The sequence below is a fragment of the Papaver somniferum genome, chromosome 4 (genome assembly GCF_003573695.1).
Source record: "Papaver somniferum cultivar HN1 chromosome 4, ASM357369v1, whole genome shotgun sequence".
In the NCBI taxonomy this organism is placed as follows: Eukaryota; Viridiplantae; Streptophyta; class Magnoliopsida; order Ranunculales; family Papaveraceae; genus Papaver; species Papaver somniferum.
This window is the reverse complement of record NC_039361.1, coordinates 147523064-147536721: the sequence shown is the minus strand read 5'-3', so window position 1 is coordinate 147536721 and position 13658 is coordinate 147523064. Positions and strand designations below refer to the sequence as shown.

Here is a 13658-nt window from a genome sequence, read left to right as displayed (position 1 = left end):
CCAATCATGAGACTTATCTTGTAAAGTCTATTCTGTGAGCGTGAGACTCTAACTAAAAGTCTTCCACTTGGGTCATGAACTGTTGATAATCTTGTCGCATTCTAACATCACATTCAACTTCTGTAGATTGTCCTAAACTTAGAATGTTGATTTGTAAGTTTGGGATGAAGTAGATGATTGTGACAAGATTCTGTTCTCCGGTCTTGCTCTGAAATATAATTGATCCTTTCCCTTCAATTTCTACAGAGGATCCATCACCAAACTTCACTTGTCCTTTGATTTTCTCATTGAGTTCAGAAAAGTAGTGTCTCTTACCAGTCATGTGATTGCTGGCTCCATTATCTAAATACCAGATTCCTTCTTCTCCATCCTTTGATTCGTGATTCTTTGGTATTAGTTTCCCTTCGTTTAAGAATACAACTTCGTGCATGAAAAGAGCTGTATCTGCTTCCCTTGTTTCATTCTTGTTTGTTTCTTCCATCTTTTGTATTCTTTCAGGGCATACAGAGGAGAAGTGTCCTGGTTTATCACATCTGTAACAAATAATGTTTGATCTATTCTTCTTTTCTTTCCCTTGGTTTTGATCATTCTGACTTGTTGTTCTATCTTGTGAGTTAAACCTTCCTCCCCTTCCTCGGCCTCTGTTTCCTCTACCACCTCTTCCACGACCTCTTCCTCTTGTCGCGGAGTTTTGTTGGTGAGAGTTTGTGTACAAGAGTTTTCCTTGAGTTTATCCATTGTTTTCTTCATCAAGGATTCTCTCTTCATATGCTTTCAATCTTCCAATTATATCTTCATAGCTAGTCTTCTTTAAATCTAAGACTTGTTCGCTATGATATGAATATACTTGTATCTTGGTAAAATATTGAGAAACTTCTTTACCAGTTTATCTTCATCAATGGATTGTCCAAGTGACGCAGCTTTTGAGGCTATCTCTGATAGCTTTCCTGCTAAGCTATTAATAGTATCAGTGTCTTTCATCTTCACTCTTTCAAATTCAGACATTAAGGTTTGCAGACGGGCTTCTTTAACTCGATCAGCTCCGAGATTACGTGCCTTTATTGCATCCCAAATTTTCTTTGAAGTTTCCTGTTCACCAACTTGTAGAACAAGACATTCTGGTATTGCTTGAAAGAGTAATCCAATGGCAACATTTTTTTTGTCTGGGTCCAATATACCAGGATCAATTGTTTCCCAAACTTTATAGATTTTCATCAGTACCTTCATTCTCATGGCCCATACTGTGTAGTTTGCGGCGTTGAGGATTGGAACTTGTATTGATGGTGGCGCGAACTGTTTTGCACCCACAATGGTGGTTTCGTTTTCCATGGCTCAGAAACACGCTCTGATACCAATTAATGGCAACTGCAAGATGAAACTTAGCTTATATAAAGACAACTCTCTTTATTGATGTTTAGAAAATCTCTCAAAACTAAACACAAGCTCTAATCTTTCTCATATGATCAACCACAACTTTGGTGATCATATATATATAGAACTATGAATTCGTTTTCCTAGTCTTATTACCTTATTACATGTCTTTCCTTTTCTTAGAACTAGATGACTTCTAATTCCCTTAGGATTACATCAATTTCCTAATCTTTTCCTAACCAGCTTGTTAGTGACTTCTATGTTGAAGTTTAACCAACAGTCCAATGGTTGTTATGGTTTTGGAAAAAGAGGATGTCGTTGTTGATTGTCGGGGGTTGATTGGACCGACAGATGCAAGTAACGCGAAGCTCCTCCAATCATGGGTGTTCTCATGCAATTCCCGAATTCACCTCTACCTAGTCCCGAAAGTTTGAGCTCTCTGACATTGCTGGTCGCATTGTTGAACTCAGGCAGGCTCCTTAGCAATGAGGATTTAACAGCACCAGCTCTCGCTCTTTTACTAGTATTTCGTACCGAGGCATCTTATTCGAGTTTTGAGAAAGGGAGGAAGGCTTGGACTAAAGTCATCGCTGGGACAAGTGAGTTTGCGCGACAAGCTGGTACGAGTGATACAAATATAACCATAAAGAATGCATTGATGAGGTACATAATGACATTTCCAGTTGCCCTCAAGGTTTCTTTCTTATAATTTAGTCTTTCATTTCACTTACTCCATTACTACTGTTTTTAGACTTTCTATGTGTGGGTAGGTTAAATCTTTCATTTGAAACATGTCTACGATCAACGATATTTTTATTTTTCTATTGTTTGATGCATTGTCATATAATTTATGGCTCAGATTTTGTAAAAGATCTGCAACATCTGCTTGACGAGGATGATCTGGATGTCATTTTTGGTGCACCTCATAGACCTCGTTGCATGAATAAAAAAGTGAAAGAAAGAAGAAGAAGAAGAAGAAGAAGAAGTGAAATAGAGGTATAAATGCTAAGCTTTAACCCTTGCAACAACATTAGTCTCTTCTCGCCCATTCTCATTGTACAAAGTTGTGGCATGTGGGTGGGGACCGTGGGGTATGATAGGTGAGGGATGTACTTTTAACTTCGTAAACATTTATATTTATTATGCCATGTCACTGACCATCTTAATAATTTCAGGCAGCAAACATTGTTACCCTTTTTTATTATTACTGTATCTGTTATTACGTTTCTTCAACCCAAAAAACCAGTTCAGTTTGAGTTTGAGACTCCGTGACGGTGGGTGGTTTCCAATTTGAAAAAGCAGAAATCAACTGATCCTAGAGTTCAATCTGATCTGTTCATGTTTCTTTTATCAGTTAACACTGCAAATTCCGTACTTTCGATGAAGTTTGTGATGATGTTTTTTGTTTTGTTTGTAATCAACTTCGGGTGATTTTCAGGATATACTTTTTTTTTTTTTTTTGCAGTCACATGCTTTTCTAATTAAAGCATTTCTGGTCACTCTGTATTTTGATTGGTTTGGGATTGTTATTATGCAAATCCAGTAAATCCCGAAAGTTTGAGCTCTCTGACATTGCTGGTCGCATTGTTGAATTCATGCAGGCTCCTTAGATTTTCTTCTATGTTTTTTCCCCCATTGAAATAACATCGTTGGAGCATTAGTTTTATACACAAAATAACTCTTCATATATGGCTGCCTGCAATGCTGATCAACATAGAAGTCAGTTTATTCAGCAGAAGTTAGAAAACTGTGGTACATAAGAAAAGGCGTCAGTTTTTCAAGAAGTTCTTCCCCGTGCTTCTAAACTAATGACCGATGTGTTTGGAAATTACGTTATTCAAAAGGTCTGAATTGTTAAATCTAGAGCTTTTCCATTTTTCTTTAAAATAGGTTCTCTTCACTCTTTTGGTGTCTCTCGTGCCTTTCTTGAGTAGATTAGGCACTCAGTTTCATAATGAATTTGTACTTTCATTTTAGGGGGCTTTACTGATTATATTGTTCGGAATTCACTTATGCAATTTTTTGAGCATGGAAGTGCTGCGCAGAGAAAGCAACTTTCCAAGCAACTTATTGGCCATATTTTTCCTTTAAGTCTTCAGATGTATGGATGTCGTGTAATCCAAAAGGTACGTACACAAATATTGGTATTGCAGAAATGCTCTTGTACATTAAATCATGAAATGAAAGCATCATCCGTTGGTCCAGCTATTATAAATTTATTTTCTAGTGAAGACTATGTTTGATCTTCTGGGTACTTGAATACTGCTGTTCTCGACACTAATTTTATACCCCTTGGCCCTTGCTCCTTGACTATCCGGAACTAGTACTTGTTTGAGATGCCTGAAGATATTTTTCGATTGAGGAGAGGGTTTCGTGGATTACATCAATTAGCTTTGAAGATGTCAGAAGATGGGCGATTTCACTTTTCATTGGAATACTAATCATGGTGGATGCAATTATGCAGGCACTTGAAGTTATTGAGCTTGATAAAAAAAACACAGCTTTTTGGTATGTTTGCCTTTTATAGGAAGATGTAGAACTTATGTCCAAGTTGGGGTTTGGTGCTTACCGCTTTTCGTTATCATGGTTTCGTACTTTTCCTGGTATTCGATCTGCTGCCTGATCACTGTCGTATGCGTCAAAAATAAATTACACTTTCTTACTACTCAAAATATATTATAAAGTTAGGGCAAGAAAGGATCGTTCCCACAGAGAAGACTAGGTTGTCAATATGTTTTGGTTTCCTATGTAAAGCAAGGGGTATTTTTCTGATTTTTAATAAACTAAATTATACTAAAAACAAAACAATGAAATATAGCACGCAAATTAAGGATGGGGAAATATTGGATAAAGGTTTCATCTTCAAATGTAAACAAGTATTGAATGTATAATTAGAATTCATATTTAATCTCATTATCATCAAAAGCCCTAGAGTATCAAGAGAGAAAGTTACTTCGTAAATTTCCCAAGTCATCAACAAACGCATTAGAGATGCGAACGTGACTTCTACCTAAAGAATACCCTAACGCCTTGCGCTAATTAAGTTCAATTCCTATAAGCATTAAGTTTCGGAAATAGGCTAATCAATGCAATTGAAATACATTGCGCAAACAATTCGAACAAAGGTCAATTTCTACATATGATTACGAGAAAGTATCACTACAATCCGTAATCATATCATGCTACTTATATTCAAGATTATCGCTCGATGAAAACCCTAAACTAGCTACAGATATGGATGTGAGTTCAATTAATTCTAGACTTAACTAAACAAACATTCAATCGTATTGCAATATATCAATCATGCAATTATTATGGGCAGTAGAAATCAAACCATAATATGGAGAGAAAACTATTTCATAAAATCAAAAACTTGGTTTCCAAAATCCAACTACGTCTTTAACCAATAAAAATAAATCAACTACTCATGCACCAATAAAAATAAATCAACTACTCATGCTTATGGAGTTCATAAGCAGAAGGAAAAGAAAGGTTTTCATGTTTTCTAACCCTAACACAAAAGTAGAAGCAGAAGATCCCCCATTAGAGATTCCAAAAGAGAGGTTATATAGCCTCCCAGTTGTGTGAATTGGTTTTCCAAAAGATCTCAACCACCTCCAATTTACTAACTCACGTTCCAGCCCACTAGCAGCCACAACCCAGTCAACACAGACCCATGTAGAATTTACTAAGCCTGTCAGTCTTGTGGAACTGACAAGGCATCCAGCTCTAGCACCACCAGCGAACTGTAACCCATAATCCTTCTTCCCTGCAGTTCTTGCAATCACTCAACACACACAACATTTAATCAATCATACAGCCTTCTTAATTCATCAAAGACGAGTCTTCCCTGCACTGCCTTTGTATTCAGAGAACTCCCTTGTTCTGTCATAAACAAATCCATTCAAAGCCGACCATCCGAAGCTTCATCGTCCACTCCTGCAACAACACAAACATCTGCAGTACCATGTTCACAGCATCAGCATCTTCATTATCTTCTAACTCAGCCATCGGATTCCTTGCAGCGAGCTCCACCACAACACAATTCAGTTCATTAACTCCGTCAGCTTCAGATACCAACATCATTATTTCGGCTTCAGCTGCAGCTGCAACTTGATGTACTCCATCTCCTTTCCCGGACCATTCGAATCCATCTCAGTCATGAACCAATACACGTTCATACCATTCATTCATTCTCTGCTTGCACCTGCTTCAATTCATCTGCTGCTTCTCAAAACCCTTTGTAAACATCCACCAGATCCATTTTCTATGTCCAGTAATGAGCAACAGCTTCAACTCTTTTTGCGACTCTGCCACAACTATTTGCTATCAGTTCTAGCTCAACCTAAACCTATTATATGCAACTCTGAATTTCTCCATCTAGCCAGAACAGCATATTTCAATAACCCATTATAAGCAACAACAACTATCACTGGCAGCAGCTCAGCTCCATACTCAGTTGTATCCTCTCCATTATGGAAGCAACAACACTCTTCCATCTGTGGTTCCTTATTCATTCAGCATCACAGCATCATACCAGCTCATTCTTCCATTTAAGCTTCAGTTCCACAACCAACTCCAAATCTGCATCTTTTCCTGTCTCAGCTGGTGCTTCAACTCATTCACCTGCCATCAAAACCACTTCACAAACCTGCCACTTCTGTACCCATTACAGCTGCAAAACCAACTCTGCAATTCATTACAGCAACACAATTATTCCAGCAGCTTGAACTGCAACTGCGACTCAACAAACCTATCTGCACCTCCTCCATGAGTTCAATATCGCCATTGCTTCACCACCAAGCTGTCGCAGCAACTCAACTACAATCCCATATCTACTTGACAATGGCAGCAATCCACCAGATTCGTCGTTCACATTGTACTCAATTTTTTGTTGATTCGACACACACCCATTATTCTCATCTGCGGCATCAGTTCACAACTCCATACCCTTGTGTATCTTTACCATCACCATTAACATCTCCAACTGAACTGCAATCTCCACTGTAGCTTCCATGTAAACCTAATGCATTCATATAATCCATGTAACTTTCACGATATCAACACTGCACAACTGCAACACTGATTCAGTCACAAGACCAGCAGCACAATCACACTCAACATCCTGCCATCATTCCACAATCACCACAACTCATACCTATTCTTCAACTGATATTACTGCCAGAACCAAAATCGCCATCGTTTTCGCAAGCAGGTTCAGCTCCAATACCTTGTTTAGTTCACCTGCAACTCAGCCACTGCACACAAGAACACCAAGCAATTGCTTCAGCTCCAGCTGATGCTCATCTACTTGCAGCTGCCATCCATTACTGCTCCAAACCACACTGTCACAGCCTTTGAATCTCACCAACACTAAACTGCAGCTGAAAAACCCAATCTTCCTATTCTCCAATTTACACAAACCCCACACAAATCCTTCTTCATATTCACTTCAAACCCTAGATCTTCAGTCGACATTATTTCTGAGCATCAGAACTTGAATCTGAGTAATACCCATTCGTTATCAGGTCCACCTTCAACCTTCCTCTTTATTTCGACCATCAATTTCTTTCACAGCAGACTCAATTTCTCCAACAACAACGATTTTTCTTCATTTTCTCGGCTCAGATCTTCAATGAATCCCCAATTTCTTACATGAATAAACAACTAACCGTTTGTCTCATATTTTAATCTTCGAACTGAAATCTCGAGCTACTGCCTTCAATTTTAACATCGTCGGCGTGAACCCTTGTTTGCACCGGTCTTGGTCTGTGTTGTAAGAGAAGAACCAGAATTGTTGTTCTGAATCTCAACTCGACCTATATGAAGTCTAATACCCAGGGACGGTTATTGAACAACCCCAAGAGGTGACACGGGCCACGCAGTAGTAGACCCTTAACCTGTGACTGGCTCCAGATAGCACCCACCTCTGAAATGCCGCTTTTGCCTTTCTATACCTATTTCTTCCTCTTTTGCGTCAATGACTCCATAGTACCTGATAAACTCAAAAAGAACCATAAGATACATAATTTACACGAAAAATAGCAAAAAAAACATAAACAATAGATATAAATTTAGGTATTTACAACACCTATCAAATTCCCCCACACGTAGACTTTGCTAGTCCTCGTGCAAATCAAACAAAACTATTCCAAAACATACATACAACTCCGTGTCGTCGAGGCAACAGTCACACTTAGCACGTATAACAAGTCTTTAAACCCCTAGGTGTCCCTAGTGGACGAGTTATAGTCTCGTGAAAGTTTACAAGAGGAGTACCTACAAAACCTATACTTCCAAACTCCAGCCACCTGTGAAGATTTAAGAATGACACTAAATATTTTTATTAATTGGCATACTATCAATGATTACAAGAGGAAGTACCCACTTTAAAATCCAATTCATAAATTAGTGATATAGCTTCATTCGGAAAGTTGAACACAACCACAATACTCGGAATCTAATCAACCACAATCACATAAAAGATTAAGAAAATGGATATAGAAAGTAGATGGTGGCGGACTGTTGACTTAGGTGAATGGTGTTTCCCAAATCTATCTAAAGGTCACTGCCAAAACAAACCTAAAAATCCTATTGGATTGAGCTACTGGTCCGAATTCTAATATCAACACAGCTGGCATATACAAGTGAACCAGCGGTCGACAAACTTAATTCTAGATCAATTCACTGGCATATACAAGGGAACCATTGATCGATTTTATTCAACACAATAATAATATTTTTTTCTTTTTTTTCTTTTCTTTTCTCAATTTTTTTTTCTCTTTTGTTTTTTTTTTCAAATCGAAAACATGATTGGATCTTTTGGATCCAAGCGCATGATTCTTGTCAGCAGATAACATGGTAATTCCCATGGATCCTGCATTCCACGCTTGTTTAGGCGACGGAGACAGGGAGAACACACACATATTGCTATCCAAGTGTCAATCATTTTTTTTGTACACCGTTTGGTCAAATTGGTATAGTCTTTTTTTTGTGGTAACTCAATCACTCTATTTCATCCTAGCAGTGATAACAATTCGATGCTGGTGCCCCACCAAATCACTTAGAGAAACAATAGATAAATATGGAAAAATAAAAAATAGAACGTGATATGGTGACAACTAACATGTTATTTATTTTTATATTTTGTTCGTCTTCATATGAATAGACTATACTAATGGGTTCCTCAGCTCCTACAACCATGATGTTTCCATTAGTGTAAGGCACAAGTTTCTAGACCTAGGAGTTTATCATTTTTTTTTCCTTTTCTTTTTTTTTAGTTTTTCTACTTTTTTCTTTTTTTTTTCTTATAAACACAAGGGAAAACTAACAAGGCTAAAAACTCTATATGCGAAAACACTCCCCCACACTTAAACTTTACATCCAAAGTAAAATTAAGTCATCCAAATGTAAATTAAGTCATCCAAAGTAAAATTTAAGATGGGAAATTTATAACATGATATATATACAAAATAAGAAAATAAAATGCATAATAAAAACTGATACTTCAACTCATAGCTATTTCTGAACAATAGAGGATAAACACTAAACAAGCTATTTAGTTGGCATCTCATCCCAACTCAGCCAATATATATGCCTCATTGTTAAGAAAAAATTCCATCTACTTAGAAAGGCTAGTGTTTATTATAAATTTTTCAAAAATCTCTAAAAGTTGGAGTTTTGATATGCCAACCCATTTAGCGCTTGGTTTGAAGTCATCAGCCCGACTTGCAAGACGGATTCTCCATACACCAATAATCGGAAAAGTTGGGGATCCACCCATAGCACTTATTTTGCAAACACTAGCTTCGCACAAATATTAGTAATATAAAACAGAAACGAAGCTATCGACCGAAAGAAGTTTCCCCCACACTTATTCTTGTCCACACTTGGAAGTGTATAAAGAATATAAAAGTCAGGGACTACCACGGTTTCTTGTTTCAAAGCCTGCATAGTATGAGAATCAAATGTTTCCAATGGAGGATATCGAGAAACAAAGTCATTCAACAATACTCTCGAAGCACATACATTCAAACCAATAAGAGGTAAAGGAGAAGAAACAATATGCAAAGGGTTAGACAAACCTATCACAATCTCTTGTATCACGGAATCCTCTTCATCCTTGAAAAAATCAAGTGAACATTTCACCTCTTGTATATCGTGGTCCTCTATCAAACCTTGCAACCATTCTTCGTCCGTTTCTGTCTTAACCAAAGTCTCGACATCAACATCATCATTACAATCATTTGCAAGCTCAATTTGGTCTTCCACAATATTGGTCACAATGGTTTCATTCTCAACATACTCATATTTTTTGTAAGGCACATGCTCTTTTGCGGATGCAATTCTGTCCATAAGGAATTTCTTTAGAACACTCATTGCATCATCCTCAAGCTCTACTTTTTGAATAGGTTCTTGATCATTAAAAAGATCAAGTCTTGAGTAATATACACTAGTGTCATCATATTCCTCTTTGTCTTCATCTTGATCCCAAAAATATTTCACTGTACACCTTTGGTAAATGTCACCATGAGTTGGTTCAAGCGATGTATCTTCATAATCATCATCACTTTCATAGTTAACATAAGATTGGTTTTCGCTGAAATTAGTGTTGCTAATCTCAAACTCATCCTTTTGAATAGGTGAATGATCATTATTAAGATCAAGAGTTGAGGTAGCTACACAACTATCAACGAAAGACCCCAAAGGTTGGCCCTTTTCAACATTATTATCCATTTCCTCTTTGTATTCATCAATGCCCTTTCTTATGTCGGAAACACCTCTTTGAAGCTTTTGGAGTGATCCATCCAAATTCTGAATATAGTGTTCCATTTGGTTGTAAAGCTCGTTCGAAAAGGAAAAAGTAGAATCACTTACGTCAGTATTGCTAGGCCAATTATCTTCCCTCTGAATGGGTAAATGATCATAACTACGATCAGAAATTGGGCCAAACATACTATGAGCATATTCGGTCGACGAAATTGGTTCCACGCTTGGTTGTCTACAAACCGACTCCATGATGACCATAAATTGTTGCATCTCATCTACCAAACTCGAAGAAATATGAATAGGAGTACAACTAATCTCCCCTCCTTGTGGTTGCTCACTTACATACCTACCATAAGAAGGTTGATATGTATGAAAATAACTCAAAGGGTACGTAGAATATTGACCATAACCAAAGGATTGGTTTTGATTGTATTCCCCGCAAGGGTGATAGTTTTCATAATTTTGTTGAGGTTGATAACCGTAGATTGTTCCTATATGCTCCGTCCATGTGAAAATAGGTACCTGAAACAAGATTCTCAACACTAGGTTAAAACCAGAAAATAAGGAAAACTAAAAACAAAAAATAAGAAACCAAAAACAAGTGAGCACCGCTGCCTCCCCGGCAGCGGTGCCAAAATTTGATCACTGTCGTAAGCGTCAAAAATAAATTACACTTTCTTACTACTCAAAATATATTATATAGTTAGGGCAAGAAAGGATCATTCCCACAGAGAGGACTAGGTTTCCAATATGTTTCGGTTTCCTATGTAAAGCAAGGGGGATTTTTCTGATTTTTAATAAACTAAATTATACTAAAAACAAAACAATGAAATATAACACGTAAATTAAGGATGGGGAAATATTGGATAAAGGTTTCATCTTCAAATGTAAACAAGTATTAAATGTATGATTAGAATTTAAATTTAATCTCACTATCATCAAAAGCCCTAGAGTATCCAGAGAGCAAGTTACTCCGTAAATTTCCTAAGTCATCAACAAACGCATTAGAGCTGCGAACGTGACTTCTACCTAAAGAATAACCTAATGCCTTGCGCTAATTAAGTTCAATTCCTATAAGCATTAAGTTTCGGAAATAGGCTAATCAATGCAATTGAAATACATTGCGCAAACAATTCGAACAAAGGTCAATTTCTACATATGATTACGAGAAAGTATCACTACAATCCGTAATCATATCATGCTTCTTATATTCAAGGTTATCGCTCGATGAAAACCCTAACTAGCTATAGATATGGATGTGAGTTCAATTAATTCTAGACTTAACTAAATAAACGTTCAATCATATTGCAATACATCAGTCATGCAATTATTATGAGCAGTAGAAATCAAACCATAATATGGAGAGAAAACTATTTCATAAAATCAAAAACTTGGTTTCCAAAATCCAACTAGCTCTTTAATCAATAAAAATAAATCAACTACTCATGTTTATGGAGTTCATAACAATTAGGAAAATAAAGGTTTTCATGTTTTCTAACCCTAAAACAAAAGTAGAAGCAAAAGAACCCCCATTAGAGATTCCAAAAGAGAAGTTATATAGCCTCCCAGTTGTGTAAATTGGTTTTCCAAAAGATCTCGACCACCTCCAATTTACTAACTCACGTTCCATCCCACTAGTAGCCACAACCCAGTCAACACAGGCCCATGTAGAATTTACTAAGCCTGTCATTCTTGTGGAACTGACAAGGCATCCAGCTCTAGCACCACCAGCTAACTGTAACCCATAATTCTTCTTCCCTGCAGTTCTTGCAATCACTCAACACACACAACATTTAATCAATCATACAGCCTTTTTAATTCATCAAAGGCGAGTCTTCCCTGCACTGCCTTTCTACTCAGAGAACTCCCTTGTTCTGCCATAAACAAATCCATTCAAAGCCGACCATCCGAAGCTTCATCGTCCACTCCTGCAACAACACAAACATCTGCAGTACCATGTTCACAGCATCAGCATCTTCATTATCTTCTAACTCAGCCATCGGATTCCTTGCAGCGAGCTCCACCACAACACAATTCAGTTCATTAACTCCGTCAGCTTCAGATACCAACATCATTATTTCGGCTTCAGCTGCAGCTGCAACTTGATGTACTCCATCTCCTTTCCCGGACCATTCGAATCCATCTCAGTCATGAACCAATACACGTTCATACCCTTCATTCATTCTCTGCTTGCACCTGCTTCAATTAATCTGCTGCTTCTCAAAACCCTTTGTAAACATCCACCAGATCCATTTTCTCTGTCCTTTAATGAGCAACAGCTTCAACTCCTTTTGCGACTCTGCCACAACTATTTGCTATCAGTTCTAGTTCAACCTAAACCCATTAGATGCAACTCTGAATTTCTCCATCTAGCCACAACAACATATTTCAATAACCCATTATAAGCAGCAAAAGCTATCACTGGCAGCAGCTCAGCTCCATACTCAGTTGTATCCTCTCCATTATGGCAGCAACAACACTCTTCCATCTGTGGTTCCTTATTCATTCAGCATCACTGCATCATACCAGCTCATTCTTCCATTTAAGCTTCAGTTCCACAACCAACTCCAAATCTGCATCTTTTCTTGTCTCAGCTGGTGCTTCAAATCATTCACCTGCCATCAAAACCACTTCACAAACCTGCCACTTTCGTACCCATTACAGCTGCACAACCAACTATGCAATTCATTACAGCAACACAATTATTCCAGCAGCTTGAACTGCAACTGCGGCTCAACAAACCTATCTGCACCTCCTCCATGAGTTCAATATCGCCACTGCTTCACCACCAAGCTGTCGCAGCAACTCAACTGCAATCCCATATCTACTTAACAATGGAAGCAAGCCACCAGATTCGTCGTTCACATTGTACTCAGTTTGTTGTTGATTCGATATACACCCACTATTCTCATATGCGGCATCAGTTCACAGTTCCATACCCTTGTGTATCTTTAGCAGCACCATTAACATCTCCAACTGAACTGCAAGCTCCACTGTAGCTTCCCTGTAAACCTAATGCATTCATCTAATCCATGTAACCTTCACGGTATCAACACTGCACAACTGCAACACTGATTCAGTCACAAGACCAGCAGCACAATCACACTCAACATCCTGCCATCATTCCACAATCACCACAACTCATGCCTATTCTTCAACTGATATTACTTCAAGAACCAAAATCGCCATCGTTGCCGCAAGCAGGTTCAGCTCCAATCCCTTGTTTAGTTCACCTGCAACTCAGCCACTGCACACAAGAACACCAAGCAATTGCTTCAGCTCCAGCTGATGCTCATCTACTTGCAGCTGCCATCCATTGCTGCTCCAAACCACACTGTCACAACCTTTGAATCTAACCAACACTAAAATGCAGCTGCAAAACCCAATCTTCCTATTCTCCAATTCACACAAACCCCACACAAATCCTTCTTCATATTCACTTCAACCCTAGCTCTTCTGTCGATATCATTTCTGAGCATCAGAACTTGAATCTGAGTTATCAGGGCCACCTTCAACCT

At 38.0% G+C, this 13658-nt stretch overlaps 1 protein-coding gene across 1 annotated transcript; it reads left to right on the top strand.

The window, feature by feature from the left end:
• Positions 1-1667: 1667 nt before the first annotated feature.
• Positions 1668-2338, top strand: LOC113274341 (UPF0187 protein At2g45870, chloroplastic-like). The gene is made up of 2 exons (XM_026523755.1): positions 1668-2034; positions 2231-2338. The coding sequence occupies exons 1-2, from the start codon at positions 1751-1753 to the stop codon at positions 2259-2261; spliced, it is 315 nt and encodes a 104-aa protein (XP_026379540.1). The 5' UTR covers positions 1668-1750; the 3' UTR covers positions 2262-2338.
• The last annotated feature ends 11320 nt before the right edge of the window (positions 2339-13658 follow it).